The 20,473-nt window shown below is 35.2% G+C and overlaps 1 protein-coding gene across 1 annotated transcript in view; it reads right to left on the bottom strand.

Annotated features, from left to right (window-relative positions):
* ADGRA3 (adhesion G protein-coupled receptor A3) overlaps nucleotides 1-17,232 on the bottom strand; it is a 47,425-nt gene extending 30,193 nt beyond the window's left edge. The window contains exons 1-8 of the mRNA XM_017727560.1: nucleotides 17,047-17,232; nucleotides 16,029-16,100; nucleotides 9,022-9,093; nucleotides 7,628-7,699; nucleotides 6,662-6,733; nucleotides 4,917-5,077; nucleotides 3,847-4,060; nucleotides 2,763-2,927 (exon numbers count right to left, since the gene is read on the bottom strand). Coding sequence (XP_017583049.1) covers nucleotides 2,763-2,927; nucleotides 3,847-4,060; nucleotides 4,917-5,077; nucleotides 6,662-6,733; nucleotides 7,628-7,699; nucleotides 9,022-9,093; nucleotides 16,029-16,100; nucleotides 17,047-17,060 — 842 coding nt within the window. The 5' untranslated portion in view covers nucleotides 17,061-17,232. The remainder of the gene's footprint in view (nucleotides 1-2,762; nucleotides 2,928-3,846; nucleotides 4,061-4,916; nucleotides 5,078-6,661; nucleotides 6,734-7,627; nucleotides 7,700-9,021; nucleotides 9,094-16,028; nucleotides 16,101-17,046) is intronic.
* Between the last annotated feature and the right edge of the window lie 3,241 nt (nucleotides 17,233-20,473).

Raw genomic sequence — 20,473 nt, 5'->3', positions numbered from 1 at the left:
ACTGTTTCCTCCCAATACCTATACGACATGAGCTAAAGAGGCATTCTCCAGTTTCCATGAAGCCAAGAGGACATCCTTCCAGCAGGGCTCAAAAGGTGACTAATGACATGAAATTCTTACCATACAAACAAAGGCTATGTAAGTTTGACTGTACTCTTAATTTCTTCTGAGTCTAAGCTTGAGTATCTTTCACAGTTTACCCAACTGCTAGCAGAAGTGCAAATTTGGCCTGTATTAACACTTATTTCATTACTTTATATAATTAGGTGCTCAAAATTTATCACATATACATGAGCGTAGACAGCTGGGTAGGACAAGATGGTTCATTTATGTTTAAGCACTTTAATTTCATTTCAGGGGAAAAGAAAAAGACAGACCGTGAGATTATAAAAGAATCCTTTCTTTCATACATATTAATTCTGTTTTGAAAGCACTCATTTCTTTAAAAGAACAGTAACTTTCAGTTACAATGAGTTCTTATATCATAATTTCATTAGCTTACAGATACTCCAGTCTTATTGCATTACATCTTAGTAATTCTCTAAATTCAGCATGATAATTACAGTTTTAAAATATATTACACCCAATGAGTAACAGTTTACAAGAAGATCATTCTTATATTTAAGAAAGAATTCTATAACCTACCAGCATAAAATTATGTTAAACACAACAGTTAAAGGACTTATTGAGGCAGAAATATTTTAACATGCAAACTGTATTTTCATTTTAATAATTAGTTATAAAATACTCAGGGATATTACCTGAGTAAGACTTAGAATATTTAAATTAAAGGAAATAGATTCCATGATGAAGTTTTTGCCCTTTACAAACTATGCTGAACTAATACTGAGCCAAAGACACTGAAGACAAATACCTCCTTCGTTACTCTTTGCTATCCCATCTCTGCAGGGATAAAAATCTAGATGCCATTCTTGAAACACCTTCCAAGCTAAAATGACTAACCAGTTCCAACTAAAAAAACTATAAAATCAAATTCACCTAGGATCATTTACAGCCATCTGCTCAGAACCATTTTCTCACTAGTCAAAGCTTTATTTCCATATGCTCTCTAAGGTGAAAAATTACTCTTTATTATTACTCTACCCAAGCTACAAGTGGAAGTCTGCTATAGTAAACCCAAACACAGTGAACTTTTTGATAAGTTGAACATTTCCTGAAATCTTATTTCTTTCTACTGAATTCCAGAGGGGGTAAATCCTATTACACTGAACAGTCACTGAACAGCACAGGTTAATTTAATGGAAAGCGCTTTGAAATAAGCCTTTACCATCTGTTTTCACCTCTAATGGCAAATCAAAGAAGAACAATTCACACTTGTATCATAAAAAAATGCATAAGTGATTTAAATAGATGTGTTCTTTGATGAATACAACCTGCATCTGTTTGACTTTCTTTGCCTTTTATCTAAAGCAGGAAGTTCTCCTTTTCTAATGTACTGCTTATCTCTGCAGTTGAAACCACCACAGTGTAAAAAGAGGACATGCACAAAGTTACTTAAATAAATAATTCTTTACAATGTGAAAGTTAAGCTCTTCAATAATTCTAAATTGCCTCTGTGCAGCAAGTGATCTTAACACTAGTTCCCTTTAATAATAGTTCCTCATACTCACCCTTCTCAAACTGTCCAAGTGATGACCATAAAGGAGATCAGGTTGGAACTAATGCTCCCAGCCAGGACTTAAAGTGAATTTTTGCTACAGCTGGAGGTCTTCTGCAACTGAAAGCTTGTTTTTGCCTCCCCCTAAAAACTATGTCCCTGCAACGTGGTTTAACTTTACTTTTCCTTTCTTAATATAAAAGATATATGGTCTTAGATTTGTATACAAAGAAGATGACTTTAAAAACTCTAATGCACACAGGGAAAGGAAAAGTTTCTAACTGTAAACAAAAGACCAAGCAGAAGATCAACACAGCCAAGCAGCATAAGGAAAGTGAAATGAGTGGATAAAAGCAGTTTGTACAACAATAAGAAACCCTATGCACCATAGTGAACACAATGCTATTGCAGACACTAATTCTCAGTAGGAACTACTGCAGGGAGGTAAAACACAGAGTAGTCATAAAGTGAATTACCTTACATATAGAGAATCTATACAGAAGCTATCTGTTACAGCTGGCACCTCCAGGAGTAACGTGTTGTTAGAGTGACCAGCAGCAGAAAGATCAGAAAAGGGAAAACAGGTGAAGAGGTAAGAACAAAAGATAAAATACTCTGCAACACCCAACACAACGGAATATCACAGCTACCACTACAGTCCCAACAATCATTAAAAGGAAGCAGCACCATTCATATTGTTTACTCTAATACTCACAGGGGGGAAAAAAGATCCAAACTATATTGCGTATTTCTTATATAGTGATTTTGTCATATAGGAGCAGAAGGCTTTGAAAAAGGAGAATGATAACCTGGCAGAAAGCCCCCTGTCAGTATGTGGTCTAACTTGATCTTACAGGTAATCTACAGAAGTTTAACTATTCCAATAATTTCATTTATATATTTCAAATATCATAGCTTAGTTTCAGTATCTTTCAAGGATGTGTTACCAGGCTCAAAGTTTAACATTTCATAGGATAATTTCATGCACTTCTGTCAACACATAGTAATTTAGAACAGTTAAAAATCTATTACACACCATTTACAAGCAAGCATCCACATGGGCACCTCAAAATCATAGAATCTTAGTTAGAAGCTAAATTAAATGGACTTTTCTTTAATCTGAAAAAAACCTGGGGTTACTAACCTGAAATCCCCCTTATTGTTCACAACCCTCTCTGGAGGGCAGTATTGTGCAGAACTTTCTAACACCACAATGTCTACTGTCCTTGTGTTATTCCCACGTCTGGTTTGTACATGACAACCCCAGTTTCCTGTGGAGCCAGCCTGAATGTTCGAGATTGTCAGCGCACTGGAAAGATAAATTAAACAAATAAAACCCAACATTTTTGCAATAAAATTTACATAAGCTTTCACCAAAAGATGAATTAAGTACAGAAAGACAATGGAAGAAACATCAAATTACATACAGCCATGAGTGATCTTACAAAACCAGAGCTATTTACATCTCCATGTACTGTAATTAACAGAGAAATATTTACTGTTCTTCAGGCTCTCAATTTTGCCAAGGTAGGAAACAAACAGAACAACCACAGGAAAAAGTCCCTAGACTTCAGAAAGAAGAGATGAGAAGTCCAAATTCCCAAAGTGTTGTCATTGCTATTCAACACAAAATTCTTAGCTGTTTAGAGAGGTTAGACTAAAATAAATTCCCAAATGCATAATTTGTTATAAACATTGAAGCTCTAATTTACTAATACAATTACAGGACATCTAACCACTGTAGATGCTGAATAAGTCAACAATTTGCTGCAGGCAGAATAAATTACACTTACAGATCTCTGCTGGAGAACAATATTAACAACTGTGGTGTGTTCAAAATGGAGAGTAAAGAATCCATGAGTAATTCAGTTAAATGCCTTGTTTTCAACATCTTCATCATTTTAATATTCCATGAGAACAAATGTATCCTACTACAAACATATTTTAAATGAATGCATTGGGTAAAACTTGCAGAAAATTAAAACCCAACTGCAAGTTCCTCTAGCTAATCTAGTATTTTAAGCATATAGCTTTGACTAGCCAAATCTCTAGACCTCCTTCCTCAAACTTCATCATTAATAGGAGATGTGTGAAGACTACTTCCCTGCTAGGGATGTTTCTGTGTACATGTTCACTCAGTGAGGACATGAGGACTAGTTATGGAAATAGTCACCAAACCAGAGCAGAATGTAAGAAGTAGAAAATACATTTTCTCACTACGGATTCACCTTGCAATCAGTGAGCAGTTATGAATCATGTTTTTTTCAACAAAAATACCCTGGGACTCATCAGTTTCCACTATCTTCCCATCCTGATACCACAAGACTTGCATGTCTTGATCAATATATGAAGCCATACATTGGAAGGGTAGACTGTCTCCTTCAAAGACCACCTGACGATGAGATGGAGTCATATAGAAAGACGGTAATTCAAGTGGTGGTTCTAGAATTCAAGACATAAACCCACAATTAATAGCAAGAATCTGTTATATACCTAATTTTCAAAAGAGAAGAGAAATACACTAAGTGAGTATAAAGTTGTATCTGGCAAGATGTATACAAAAACTACATTTAATGCATCGGATACTGAAAAATACAAATTATCATTATGTTCTTTTTCAAAATGTGTATTCCTTTGATGTAATATATTTCAAAATTCTTTTACCAGCCCACATCTAAAAGAGTGGAAAATACAAATTAGAAGGAAAAACATATTTATGCATTTTAGTTCTTCCCAATTATTCACTAAGACTTCAAAATCACAGTAACATGTGAGTTTTTATTTTCATGGTTGGAATAATTCCAATACAAAAAAAAAAAAGAAGGTAAGCAAGTTGGTCATGGTTTTGTCACAAAAAGAAGGCTAATCAAGAATAGAATTGCCATGCAGGAAAGTAACTCAAAAAATGAAGATCTTTTAACTTCAGAAATCTGGGGTTAAAATAATTCACGTATTTGAAGTCAGACAGCTAGACCTAGGAAAGAAATTATCAGTTTCTAATTCCTCTTGTGAAATTTAGGTAAAGATCTCTGAAAAATACAGATAAGCAAGAAAAAGGAGTTTATCGCCTTTGTTACTACAAAATAACATCCACCATCATCAATTTATTTATTATTTCCAAAAGCTAGCAATACTGAATCACAACTAAAGATTGGCCTTTGAAAAGGAGGTACTATTACCACTGTCATCTAAGTGCTGAATTTTAGGGAAATGAAACAAAGCAAAAAAGTCTGTTCACTAACATTAACAGAACATGGAATGCATTAGAAAATACGTATCAGTTGTGAGGAGTGCTTACCACAGGTGAGAAGCTCCTGTTTAACACCAGTCACTGTCTGTGACTGAAGTGACTTGGGATAGGCACATTTAGTCTCACGTACAGTTATATTTCTTTCCTTTAACCACTGATGCATCCACAGTATGTTGCAATCACAAAGAAGATAATCAGTCTGAAATTCTCTGCAACAAAACACAGGTATTTACAGTGACAAACTGCAAAACTGCAAGGTCTGAAAGCTTGACATCAACAGCTGTGCAATGCCTCTCACTGTCACAGACACAAAGACATAAGCAGTCGAAGTCTACACTACTGTGGAGTTGCCTACCTCTACCTACTGGAAGTTATTCTAATCCTCCACAAGCTGTACTCTGAGAACAAAAGGACATACTCCCTGAGAAAAGGAATCCTCTCCATAAATATAAGGAGTATCTAATACTGGCACATGAAAAAATTCTAGTAATTTCTGTCATGGAGAGCGTTCATGCTACTTCAGGTGAGCAATAAGAAAGATTGCTTGAATATGCACCATCATAACCTAAGAAGAAACTTCATTGCTTCACTGTAGCAATCAAATGCTTTAGCAGTAAAATCAACAGAACTAAAAATAGCTCAATTATTTCTCTTTTCAAAAGCAGTATTCATACAATTTTATTCTGCTTCATATGAAAATCACAAGGTTTTTAATTGACTCACAGTCTTCTCTGTACTTTCAGTACTTCTGTACTTTCTACTAAAAAGCCATACCAAATACCCCATAGATGTTTGCTGAAGACGGCTAAATTAAGGGATTAATTAATTTTATCGGTTCAGAAATTAATATTTTATCTGTTTAGAAACAGATAAAAATGTACCAAAATATATGGCTATGTCTACACTGGTTTTTACCTCTACTGAAAACATTTTCTTTTTGTAGATGTCTAGAGGATAACACAACATCACAGGCAGAACACTTCAAACACTAAATCAACATTCCTGTGAAACCCCATTTGGTGTTTGTTCACATGAATTCCTCCAGACAGATATTATTTTAATGGCAACCGTTATATCCAGGTTCTCGTCACATCTGTGGTGTTCTTGGACAGCAACCTTTATGCAGACAATTAAAATATCAGGAACAACAACTTATGAACAATTAAAGAGACGGAGGAGGGAAAGAAACATTCTTCTTTATAAACAAGAAATTAACTTGGTGTCAAATTCAGAAACCAAAGCTTTTGATAAAGCCCCAGTACAATAAGCCAGCTGCCATGACTACCAGGGAAAAGCATAAGCTGATCATCAGCACTTATTTTTTAAATATACTTTCTTTCTTGCACAAGATTACAATTCATGAAACCAAGAGAGAGCAAAATGACATGAGGTTGAGATGTTCCCATTGTTATGTGTAACAAAACTATACTGTTCACAAAGGACTAACATCTTGCTTAAAAGTATTTGTTCCCTCTGCTATAAAGGTGTCAAATACTATTTATTTACTATAAATTAATAAATGACACATATAGAATAAAGCTTTTGGAAGCCCAAATGGGAGAAGAGCTTTGTTTCTTCAGAATAATGTAACAAATAGTGAGCAACTTTTGAAGGGGCTTTTATAAACACCCAAATACCCATATACATGCACTTGCCACATGCTTATTCAGATATTGTTATGGGGATTAAAAGTAAAAATACAAAACTGTAGTACAAGCAAGTGTATATAAAATGGTTTTTTTTAAGAACACAAATGATCATGCAAATTAAGACCAGATGCAGCAAGTACTTACAGAGACTTTAGTGAACCAAGATGATCAAATGTTCCCTGCGTAAGTGTAGAAAACAGATTTCCAGAAAGATTCCTGAAAAATAAAAGTATGATTTGAACTCATGCTCAGACAACTGACATTTGAAATAGAAAAAACCCCTCTCTTCAAGATAACACTATGTTTAAAAGTTTTAAGTTACTATTATGACACTGTCATAGTTCAGAAGACTGTAAGAGTAATAATCAGGTCTCAATAGCCTAGCAAGATCTCCAAATAAACTGTTCTCTAACACTCCTGGTTTAGGTGAAGAATTTTAAGATTGGGAAAAAAAAATTAAATGCAAAGACTTTACTTCCATTTAAAGCAAAAACTAGCACACGTTGAGCATAAATTTCAAGAATTGTAAAATTAATTTTGCTGTTCACGGTAAACTGATGTGTTCCTATTAACATGCTCTAGGAAGCATGTTCCATCTAACAGAATGCTTTTTAAAAATATTAGCCATATCACTTTCTATATATCAGTGAAAGCACTGTGTGTAAGAAACTAACAACCAGGGCAAAGAAATATTCCATAATCATACGTGTTATCCTCTTAAAGTAAATGAATGACTTCAAAACATGCAAGACAGCCAGCAAAATATACTGACACCAATGCCACAGTAGAGAAGGCATAGATATTGAAAGAGTCTATAATGCTGAAATATTTTTTTGAAGAAAATATTTTGTACAGTCTGCTAGTCTCCCTCCCTGCTACACATTCTAAGAACTGGAAAACTGTTGCGAAGTCAACAGACCACTGAACAGCGTGGTTTGGGTTGGCCCCAACACTTGTTTTTACGCTTGCTACTGAGTAACAAACCACAACCATAGGCACTGGCTGTCTTTCAGTAGCACACTTAAATAAACTACTCCCCCTGAAACACAGAATGTTAACTGACACAAGACTGAAACATAAGTGTATTTATATAGAACAAATTATACTTACAATCTAATAAGGTTTACAAGTCCTCTAAATATATCTGCATTCAGACAGCCTATTCGGTTATTAGTTAAGTCTCTATAAATAGAAAAAAGGAAAAATTGGAACAAACTGGTTTATTTCCAAATGAAATACAGCCTGCTAACAGAAGTATTTAAACAAAAATTCATGAGCAACAGATTACACCACATGTATATTTGGTCTTTTTCAAGAAAACCCACAAGGTATTGCTATATGGGTGTATACACATGCCCACAGACTCCTTAATCCATCTCTTAAGTAATTATAGTTTGTCCATATACAATTCAAAAAGTCTAGATTTACCAATAAATTTCTTTAAACAGGCTTGGCTTACACCCCTACCAAGTAAATTTTCATATTTGTGTAGTATGTATATATGTGTGTGTATATATATATACACACACAGAGATACGTATCACTTGTTTTTTTAACATGTCAGAGACCTATACTAGTGCCTTTATGATACATAAAAAAAGACGACTTCTATAATTATACTTAGATAAATAGTTAAAAGTTATATATTTTTCAATATAGGTCTTGGATCAAATTGCCAAATATTCTTAAAGTAATAAAAATTAAGCTTGCAAGTATTAACGATCCAGAATTGGTGCTTCAGTTTTATTTTTAAGGTTTTCAGAAGTGCATTTACCAATACTCTTTCTTTTAAGTGAGCCAGATCATCTGATCAGTTACAAATGAACATATATACTCTAAAAATTTAAGAAAGAAACAGGGTGGAGGGAGGTAGTGGAAATTCACTAAGAATTAAAAGTTGTAAAAATATTCCAAAAATCTGAAGTGTTTTAAAAAAAGAAAGAAGAAAAAGAAAAGAAAAGCAATAATGCTGAATTTTTGTTTTTCAAGTTTCATGTGGTACAGAACTTTTACAGCCAAGGCATGAATCCCCCAAAAATATGTTAATGGGAATGTTGGCAAAACCTTCACTAAAGCAGCCCTAACAGTGCTGCAACTTCAGTGTAGTATTAATAGCAAGGGACTCCATGTTCCATTGTAACCTTTGGAAAATAAAAATCATGAGTTTAACGTTCAACAAAACAAGATTTGATGGAATCAAAGCTCTGAACAAATATCCACCCAGTGATGCTTCAAGCCACTCAAATACAAAAAGAAAGGAGTAATACAAGAGACTGTCAGAACAAATGAGACTGCCAAGCCACAAGCAGCAGATGTTCTTCAGTCGTAAGACTGAAAGCAAACTTTGTTTTATGCATGTGTGTGTATGTATTTAGACAGCATATATATTCAACTGTTAATATATAATAACTTTGCTGTCTAAACTTCCAGAAGCTCAGACTTACTCTCTCTGAGGAGATTTTTGCTTGTTCTGTTGAAACTGACTAGCCAAATATACTACTTACAGTCTTTTCAAAGATGAAAGCCCCAGAAAAGCTCCTGGATCTATGGTACTAATAAGATTGTTTTTAAGATCCCTGTGGAGAAAAATTAAGACATAACATTTACCATAAATAACATTTTAAAACAGATATAGTCATAAAGATATACCTAATTTGTCTCAATTTGCTTGAGAAACTCAAAAAAAACCCCACCCCAAACCCAACCCCCCAAAACAACCCAAAAACAAAGAAACCCCCCAAAAACCCCAAAACAAAACACCAATAGAAAACCCCAACAACACATTTTTAATTTCTCTAACATAGCATCTTTCAAAATTGGAAAAATCTGTATTTTAACAACAAGGAAGAATAGAAGCAGCATGTGTATTCCCTTAAACACTTTATCAGTTCGTATCACATGAAATGGTATAGAGTCAAAGATAATTTGCCACAGTGTGAACAGGTTATAGCTATGCAGGGAGAGACATTTGCTTATTACACAGTATGATACTGTCTAGCACAATGTTGACTTCTTTAGCCTATCCAATTTTCAATACTTCAGTAGTGCCCAACATCTACCAAAAAAAGCAAATCATGATCTTAAAAATACACCGAAGACACAACACTGAAAATTTCCACTTATGTTGCTGGCACAAAAGCAAAGCCCTAGCTGAAAATCCCAAATACAGCTGGTGAAAAAACTTCAGAGCAGATTTCTAAATCTTAAGTTTCCAGAGACTGCAAGGAGAAATGTAAACCACTAAACTGCTTTATTAATAGTACAAGTGATTTAGGAATTTTAACTCCTAACTTGAGATATTCTGCAGATACAGCTTAATTCAAAGGTCACAGAAAGCAGCTGACAACACCTGTACAGTCTTGAACAAACCTTATCACTGCACGACTGCTAAAATTACTTCCACCTCCCTAGTCACCCTAGATTTTTACTTTACTACTATCTGAAACTTCACAGGCACTTATTACTACACGTAAAGTTTCTCACTCCATAATATCCAAACTTCTACATTTGATAAGAAAAATAATACTTTCATTTAAAAACAGTGTTTGAATTTGCAAGAGTAGAAAAAATATCTCATACGTCTACCAAAACATTAATAATTCTGCCTGAAAGAGAACTGCCCAAGAGAATTACCTCTACCATCACATAGATATACATGAGTAAATCATAATTCATCCCAAGATTTCACAACAGCATTTCCTGAAGACAGATTAACAAATCATGGTACAACAGACAGCGTCACGGCACACGTATCACACATGAATGCTATACCTAAACATTTTAAATACTTGGAAGTACTTTAAATTCACCTTGCAGTAAATTGGTTTTCATATACACACTTGTCTTATCTCAACTTTATTTCCTTCCCTTGCTATGGTGGCAGGAACTGCCGAGTACTTCCAACGTAGTAGTATCAGGAGCCTGAAGAACTGGTTCTTTCAGCAGGCATATAAACACCATGGTGTACCAGACTATGACAAACCTGACACTAATAAAAGGTATTCATCGCTCACTTACCATCAGTCTTTGATGTAGGGAAGAAAAATGATACCTTCTGTTCATATTTCAAATTTTGATTTAAAATCACGTAACTCCCACTTAAAATCTCACTGTTGAAGCCACTGAGGGAGAAAAACCTTGACAACAAGCCTTGGAAACCCACTAGTCTAGACTCAGGGATCTTTAATTTAACTCCATAAATTCAAAGCGTATTCCCTGATACGACTCTTTCAAAAACCCACTGCAATGGATTCATATCAATGAATGTCCAAAGCGTTAAGACTCTTCTCAGCCTGCAACTATAACAGCTGGGGAGACTCTGTTTGGCTGGGGTTTTTTACCCTTCCCAGTGGCAGTCCTTGGGTAGGCACTAGCTGTATATCAATTTACCAAAAAGTATTGCAGAGGAAAATAGAAAACATACCGAAAGATACCATAATAGAAGAGATACCATAAGATCTCAAAATTAACAGTGCTGACATGTCTAGCAACTCTTCAGAAACAGTAAAAGATGTTCATACAACACAGGCTGGTACAACTACCAGGATTCCAGCATCTAGGACAGTCTTTAAATGAAGCAATTACAGTAGTGGTTAAACCAACAGATTTGTATTTCTCACATAAAAGGGAGGTGGGGGAGACAACCTCATTAGAAAGTTGTGTTTGGCTTTAAAATTTGTGTTGTTTTTAACACCTATGAATACATTTGTATAAACCATATTTTAGTTTTAGCAACAGGAAATTAATGATTTCAGATGTTGATTTTAATTTTTCTTTGGCAAAGCTCAACCAACAAGATATATCTATGGATACTTATTTGTCCAAATGGAAGAAAACCTGTCCAATAGAAACGCCAGAGAGGATTTGAGTTAGGGTAACATCTTTCATATTATAGTAACTGCATCTTCCATCTATCAAGAATACATCTAAAAAACAAAACAAGGAAAACAAACAAAAATCAACCAACCAAAAAACCCAAACAAACAAAAAAACCCCAAATGAAAACCACTCCAAAAAAAACCCCAAACAAAAATACCCACCCCTACACCAAAACAGAACAGTGCTCTACAGCCAGGCAATAGAGCAATCTTACACTGAGAATCTAATAAAAGATTCTTAATTTACTCCAAAATCTAAGTAACACTGTAAATAAGGGTACCACATATTCATCAGCAAAGGCAACTAACAGATGTTAGGAGAGTTAAAAAACTTAGGTTTCAAGGGATGCGTTGATGTCAGTCATGTAATCCAAATTCTGGCTCAAAGTACAACTAAATCAGATCAACTGCCCCACTGTCACATCCAATGAAGGCCTGAAAACCTCACAGGATGCAGATTTCAGCATCACGCAACTCTGTTTAACCATTCTCATGACAGAGGATACTGTTGTGCCAAATCAGAACAGCCCTTTATCAAAGCCATTATTAAGTGGACAAATAGCAACTTATCAACAAAAATATTTTTTGTGCCTAATGTTCTTGTTAAGATGTGAAAAGTATCTTGATGAAAGATTACTTGTATTTAAATATGGTTTGCCATGTAAAAAAAACCCCAAACCTTTAATTTTATTACACTTTGTAATGAACCGTTTCAGTAGCCAGTCATCTATGATTTAAAAGCGCACATATACATACTTTAAAATTTACTGCTTTCTGTCTCAGCACAATGAAGACTGTCTTAATTATTTAATAAAGCATCCCGCAGGCACAAACAAACTATGCCTATATATACATACTGACAGGTATACATTATTAAGTCTTCTTAACTACCATTGGATAAATTACCTTTTTTTCCTTAACATTACTTGAAAATGAATGTCAGATGGGAAACATATTAGCTACCATGGACTCCTCCTACATGAAATGTTTTTTCAAAAGGGAAATGAAGGAAGACCACAAGGTAAGAAATTACAGAAATAGGTTATACATTACACATATTACAAAGTCAGCCTATCCCTTCCACGGCTCTCTGGGGTGTAGATCTTATGCAGTCAAATCCAACAAATGCTTATGACAGAATTTTTACATTTCCCAGTATCACCCAATGGGTCAGGTTGGAAGGGACTACAGTGGGTCACTTGGTCTAACCTCCTCGCCAAATGCAGAGTCATCCCAGAGCACACTGCACAGGACTGCATCCAGATGGTTCTTTAATATCTCCAGTGTGGAAGACTCCTTGGCAACCTGTTCCATGTGTGGTCACCTGCACAGTAAAGAAATTCTTCCTCATGTTCAGGTGGAACTTCCTGTGCATCAGTTTCTGCCCGTTGCCTCTTGTCCTGTTGCTTGGCACCACTGAGCAGAGCCTGGCTCCATCCTCCTGACACCCTCCCTTCAGATACTGACAGACATCGATGAGGTCCCCTCCAAGTCGTCTCTTCTCAAGGCTGAACTGGCCCAGCTCCCTCAGCCTGTCCTGGTAATGGAGATGCTCCAGTCCCTTCTATCACCTTTGTCACCCTCCTCTGGACCTGTTCCAGGAGCTCCATGTCTCTCTTGTACTGAGGAGCCCAGAACTGGACACAGCACTCCAGGTGCACCTCACCAGGGCTGAGTGCTGGCAATGTTTAATGCAGGGTACTATTGGCCCTCTTGGCCACAAGGGCACCACTGGCTCTCTTGGCCACAAGGGCACTGCTGGCTCATGGACACTTGGTGCCCACCAGGAGCCCCAGGTCCTTCTCTACAGAGCTGCTCTCCAGCAGGTCAGCCCCCAGCCTGTGCTGGTATGTGGGGCTACTCTTCCCCTGGTGCAGGATCCTCTGCACTTGTCTTTGTTGAATTTTAAATTAATATCAAAACATAATGGAGATTAAAATACTTAGCATCTTTTTGTACAGACACTTTTATTACCACTTAAGACAGTTAAGATTACTCTTACTTGCATACTTTTTTCCTGTAAGAGTAGATGTAGACATAGCATAGTCATTTTCTACCATAATTAACAAACATTTTACCCTCCAGTAAAATAAAACTTTTATTTTCGTAAATTTATCACCTTCTTTAGAAAATACTGCATTAACAAATTCAAATTATCATAAATTAACATATCTGTAAATAATTAATTACTTATTAAAACTATTATTTATCACTGTTTTATTTGTTGCTTGTATGCCCCAAAACTATATCCCTTTTCAACAGTAACAGAGAAGAATTATCAGATGGGGATGAGGTCAAGTGACAACATGTTTGAGTAAAATGATAATCTAAAGTGCAACAAGTTGCCAGCTGCAGATACCATGTCCCCAAGTTTACAGGAAAAATTATTAAAATGATAGAAACCATCTAAAAATATCTACATTTTCATTAAATTTTTAAATAACTGAACAGGATAAAAAAGTTTAGTATGTTAACAGATGAATTATAAAGTTGTCAGTGTTGATTAAAATTCAATCAATTATTATGCAGATACACATTCCTGACATATTCATCTGATTTATTGTTCTAAAGGCTTTATTTAAATATATCAATACATACATAAACTCTACCTGAAAACCACTAAGAAGAAATGGCAAATATTTTTGCTATCAGATATAACATTACAAGGAATGAACAAACAAGCATGAAATGCATATAGAATCTCTCTCCTAGTAAGCAGTAAAATGACAATGATACTGTCTGAATTAACTGTTTAAATAATGACAATTTATTTCTGTTATCTCCACTTAATCTCTTAAATTAAATGTGGGGAAAGGAACTTATCTACACTCATAAGGAAACAAGGGGAAGCATGAATAGTAAGAAAAAATAAAATAAGCAAAAAATGTCAAAAAAGTGCAATATTCAAAGCATGCAAGTTATCACAATGAACATTAAGGAAAATAATTTGAAACTACTTAACATAATGTGAATGTTTAAAATAGTTACTGTGACTTTCGACTGTTTTTCCTTTTACTATTGATTATCTATTTAAGTTTGAAAAATTATTTTCATTACAATAGCAGTTTCTGTCCAAGGTCAGAAAAGCATTTAAAGAAGAAAAATTTACTTTTACTATGGTTAAATATCTATGGCTTTTAAACAAGTCTTGCATGTATGAAAGGAAAAAAGAAGAAAATATTATCATTAATAATTACTGTAGCACACTAGCTATCCCTCCACTTATAATGAAGACACCTGGCCATTATTAAATGTTTGTTGATGCATTGACTCCTACAACAGCGCACAATAAGGAGTGTTCTCACTCTGATGAGACTACCATACCCTCTAAAATACTGCTACCCCAGCTCACGTTAAATGTTCCAAACATGATGCCAGCCTTTCTGCCTTCTTTTCCTTTTCATGAAAGAAGATATTAAAATAACCTAAAAAACCCTTACAAAGGACAGGAGTTAAATGGAAGAAAGCTGCATTCTTTTGACTTTAAAGAAAATTAGGATTTGGATTCATGGAGAAAACTTAAATCATTATCTCAAACTAACTAGAGTTTCAAGTATTTCCTGTCTGAAAATGTAATGAGTTTCAAAAAATAACAGCTGTCAGCAGATGCCTTTATTACCTAAGCAAATGGCATCACTGCTGATAACCTTGCTTCTTTGGCACAGCAGCTTCCTTCTACAATAAAGCTCATCTGCCAGTGAAAAGACACTTTCTTCTGGTATGTGGGAGAGGGAATGGTAGAAGTGTTTGAATTTATTTAGGTCAGGTGACTGGGATTGGAGCCTCTGAGTTTTAGAGGAAGAATAAAATACTTTTAATCCCCTGAAGCCAAAAGCCATTTGGAACTCTTCCTAGATGCTGTGAGATGATTATGAAACTGGCTACTTTCCCAGTCAAATGGCCTAGAAAAATCCTTATCTCTAAAGTTTATGCTTGCTACCAGGTAGATCAACCTGCCAATCCTGACCTCCTACCAGCTGGAAAAAAGCTGACTGTAACAGAAGCTACAATGCTGCTTCTTATCCCATAGGCAATGTATCATCTGCAAGGGGAAGTGAAAACAGGAAGCAAAAAATATCCAAAAAGTTGCTCCCATCAGACTCACTCCCACCCTCCGTACATTTGGCATATACTGAAGTTGTGAAGTAAGCAGCAAAACCTTTTAAATAAATGTCAACAATAAATCTATAATAAATCCACTCTCTCTTAGAGGCTCTAATACACTTGCTTCCCCTGCAAATATACATTGCAACAGTTCAACAAAGGGTTTGACACTTCCTAAGAAATTAAAGAAGTAATTTTCTTTACAATGTAAGTGTTTGCATAATGAAACAACCAACAAAGCAAATCCGTCCATTATAGCATTCTAGTGAACTTCCCACTGAAACTGCCCTCTCACCTGCAGGTGAGATTATCCCTTTTTTGCTGTTACATGCCATTCATATTAATGAGCAATTCATTCATTCATATTAAGAGAACACTTCACTATGTTAACTCTTCAATCACAAAAAAACCCATCAAAATAAAGAACACATCTCTTATTTAAGACATTCTGTTCTCACAATTATTAATGAAACATAAACAGTATATCACTTAATTTTTAAACTGAAAATAGCTTTTTAAGAAGTACTTACAATCTTTCAAGAAGGTGTAATCCAGAGAAGGAACCATTCTTCAACTCTGTTATTTTATTGTTACTCAAAATCCTGTAAACAAAACCAGTCAAGAACAATGTATTATAGGTTTGGCAACAAAATCTTTCACTGCAACTTACACTTCTTCTGTAACTTATTTTGTTTAACAGCCTGTGTTGATGTTGATCAAACTACAATGCTGACTGAGCTCATTGTCTTGAGGTGTATACAACAGCACTGCTTAAACACTATGAAGGAGAAAAAGAAGATTTTCTATGTCATCTGTTTTAAGTACCATGCAAGCTTACATATATAACATCTGAGAGGAAGCATACCTATCCAGGATTATCCTAGTAAGACCCCAGAATTGGTGTAGTAGAAATGAAGTATTAAAGAACCAATCAGTACATTCAAAATTCTTGTCTTCTGTACCTATTTTGGTTTTCCAAACCAAGCAGCATATTGCCTGCTTCCCATTTCCTCTGCTCTCATTTTCAGTCACACACACACACACACACACTTCTCCCAGACTGTACCACCTTTCCCAGCCATCCTTCACACATTCATCCTACTCCTCAATGCAGTCTTTTTGAAACATTTGCAAATAAGCTCAGCAAACACTCATCTATCCTTTCTTTTCTTAAAGGACAACACAACCACAAATTTCCTCTTCCATTGAAATAACTGGATCAGGCCCATCTTGTCAAGCACAGATCACAGCAGATGCTAATTATCATCAAGGTAGGAAATTCTTTGCACAGCTGGGTATTTCCTTACTTAGAAGGACCCGCTTTCTACACACTACATAGCTCTGTTGGACAAAAAAAAAGAGCCGATTTTCCTTTCGAATCATGTCAAATTTTGCCATCTGCAACACTCCTTACAAAAGGCTTCGCAGTACAACACTCCATTCCAAAAAAAATGCCTCATCTCACTCGTTTTGAAAACACCTCCTGCCAGCTTTATTTAATGTTCCCCACTTCTAAACAGTGAAACACTTAGTAATCAATCCACTTACCCTCTTTTTACCATGTGCAATCATATACAAAACTAGATGTCTCTTTGCAGATGTAAAATCCATGTTTTACTTAATTATTCTTTACACAAAAGCCATTTGTGCCACCTTAATAATTTTTGAGTTCTTTCCATCTTTATTACACTAAAAAAAAAAAGTGAGGTAAGACCACCAGAACTGAAATAGTACTTGACACGCAGACAAGTCACAAATCTACAGACTAGAATAATGATGTTCTGTTTCTACCATTTCCGTAGCAATTTCTAAGATATGATCTGCCTTCATCACTTGTGCTAAGAATCTAAGATTTCTGGTCAGCTCAATGCCCATCATCTTATATAAGACAGGAGTGTTTTCGTCCTCAATACATTCTTCATTTTTTTACAATGTGCTGTTGCTGCCATTTTATTGCCCAATTACTTTCACAAACTTCTTCCAAAATTCTTCACTTTATCCTCATCCTTATTACACCAATCAACTCACCCAACTATATCAACCCCTTACTCACACTGTTTTACAGGTCATTAAAAAATAAGTTGTGCATTACAGGTCTCTATGACTCCACCGAGAAGGATAACCATTTACTTCCACACCCTCTTCTTATCCTTTAGCAAGTCAGCTGCTGATCTGATGATCCTCGATTTAAGACTGATATACTCTTTTCATTAAATGCCTTTGGCAAGGCACAGACACACCTTTTAGAAAGGCATGTCTCATTATAACAGCTGGATCAACCTTGCAAATATTTTGCTGATTCTGAAGAACTCCAAAGGACTGCAGGGAAGAGCTTCTCATTACAGAAGACGTAAATTTTCCATGGTACCTTTATCCAGGTATCCAATACATTTATTATAAACTCTACCGATTTGTTCAACACAAACATCAGACTTGGAACTATGCAGATGGTGGTGCACTTATAAAAATGTGCATTTGTTACCATCCAGTCCTCAAAAATCAAGTTCATTCTAAGCAAGACTTCAGACATTTTATCCCTGAGTTCTTCTAAAAGCTCTTCAGTCACACCATCTTGTCCTGGAAATTTATTCCCTCTGTCACACTGTTCCACAACTTCTGCTACAGTCACTTCAATTTCAGACAAGTCCTTCATCAAATGCATCCTTCATATCCAACATGTCCCTGCACTTCTTCACTTACACCAATTACATCTTCAGGCTGGATAACTACTTCTGCACTTAAGAGTGCCACTATGAGATTTCTTCTCAGTCCACTACATCTTTCAGATGTCCTTTACAACAGCCATAAACCAAATACACACACATCCCCCTCTTTCCTCCAGTGCACAAAATTTACTATATAATGACAAGGATTAATACTTCAAAACACGCAATCAATAAGATAAAACTAAAATACAGAAATAGCAATCTATGAAAACAGCACCATTTTGACACAACTCTGTATTACATTAAGTAGTTTTCTTCTCCAGGTTTCTCAAAGACTGCCTCAAGTCTCTGAATTTTAGACAAATACAGAGAAGGTATTTTTTGTGTAAAAGTTCTGGCTTTGACTCAATCTCTTTCATCTCATATACAGTGAGTCAAGACACCTGAACAAACTAAAAATCCTTCCATTTCCAGCCTGATGGTAGGAAGGTTTGAAAATTCTTGAAGTTAACGTTAAATCATTCAACAAAGGTAACAAGTCCTGATTCCTTCTTCTCACCTTCCAATCATATTATGTATTTCTGCAGCTCATCTCAAGTCATCCCTGGTGCCCCCTGCTCTACAAGCAGCAAACGTTAAACTACACATTTGCCCAGGGCATCTCCCAGGAGATTAATTTTTACGTCAACTACACAAGTGTGATCAATATAATATACTAGACAGTCAGATAATACCAGGTGAAGACTGATCATAAGAATGGTGGAAAGGAAGAAGGGGAAAAACATACTTTAAAGTATACTGAGAAATTGCTATTTTATTGCTATAATGCCTGTAACATCTACTAGAGTGTCAGCTAATAGCATTTGCTCTTGTGAGAATATAGCTCTGTAGTCCAACACATTAAGCTACCTCACAGGAAGAAAATAAGGAAAATTGTCCCTTGCCTGCAGCTGTGATAACCTAGATGAACAAATGAAACAGTGCTGTTTTTTAAAAACAGACACAGAAACCAAGGAAGCCTGGGTAGTCTTAAAAAATGTACATGTATTTCAAGGAATCTTCCCATCAAGAATGGCACGACATTTAACAGAAAACCAGTATACACATTTGCGAGAGTGCGAGTTTAGTGGTAATAATAATAATTACCATCTAAAAATTGGAATGCCCACAAAACTAGTAAATTTAACCTGAAGCATTAAAATTATACATCCTAAAGTCTTTGAAACTACTTCCATTTCTACTCAAAGAGAAAAAGTTTACAACCTAAACAGTAAGTATTATTTGTAAAAATGGTAGGTACCAGATACATCCAGTAAACCAAATAAAGAATACCTTTATTTCAACATCCTTCCTGGTTTCAGAAACGTATGCATGAAGAAGAATAGTAATAATATATAAAGAATTAAATGAAGGAGCTTATAAAAATCATTAATAGTTAATGCAAACTGAACATAAGACATAACAGCAGCAGCAAGAAAAAAATTTCAGACCAATTCCAGACTTCTGGAGAAATTAAGGAAAAAAACCACATGAGGTTCACAAGGGAATGTTGATCTAAGTCAACACAAGCAAGCAAGCAAGCAAATTACAATCTTTGGTAGCACAGAAATTAATGTGTATCTTAGTTACAATTTACTTCATATTTACTGGTTTACCTGTATTTCTTCCAGAAAAAGAAGTTATTCAAAATGGAGACTGAACCACTTCAAAAGTAGCTATAACTGACTGAACTAAATATAAACTAAATAAAATAACAGTTCTGTAAGAAAAAAAAAAATTAGTTTTCTGACATCACCTATAAAATAACAGGCCTAAAGTAGATGCCTTTGAATATCTGGGTACAAGGTAAATTTCTCTCTTGAGCGTGATTTACACATTACAGTCAGACTGATTTAGTATTTTCTCTGCAGAGGCTGTTAGTTGCTCAACCATAAAGGTTTAGTACAATAAATGATAGATTTTACAACACTCCATATAATCTAAAACACTTAATCACACAAAAATGTTGTCTAATCTTAAAAAAATGCAGTTAAAACTTGCTATTAATATATAGTCTGTACATTATTTGAACTATTAAGAGATGTGGCACAAGAAGACAAAACACGATAAAGCATTCACCTCGAAGTAGATGTTTTATAGTCACTTTCACAGTTTCTGTGCATTAATGCACAATGAAATGATGGACTATTATGTACCACTTAGAGGATATTATTTGTGATCAATAATATCTCCAAGTTACTAGTTTAAGACCATAATTTTTCTAAAGAGACAATTCTGAAAATATGCTAACTTTTCCATCATTAAGAAGT

The sequence above is a fragment of the Corvus brachyrhynchos genome, unplaced genomic scaffold (assembly GCF_000691975.1).
Source record: "Corvus brachyrhynchos isolate BGI_N302 unplaced genomic scaffold, ASM69197v1 scaffold80, whole genome shotgun sequence".
NCBI lineage: Eukaryota > Metazoa > Chordata > Aves > Passeriformes > Corvidae > Corvus > Corvus brachyrhynchos.
Note: the sequence above shows the minus strand (reverse complement) of the source record. Positions and strands in the feature narration are given on the sequence as shown.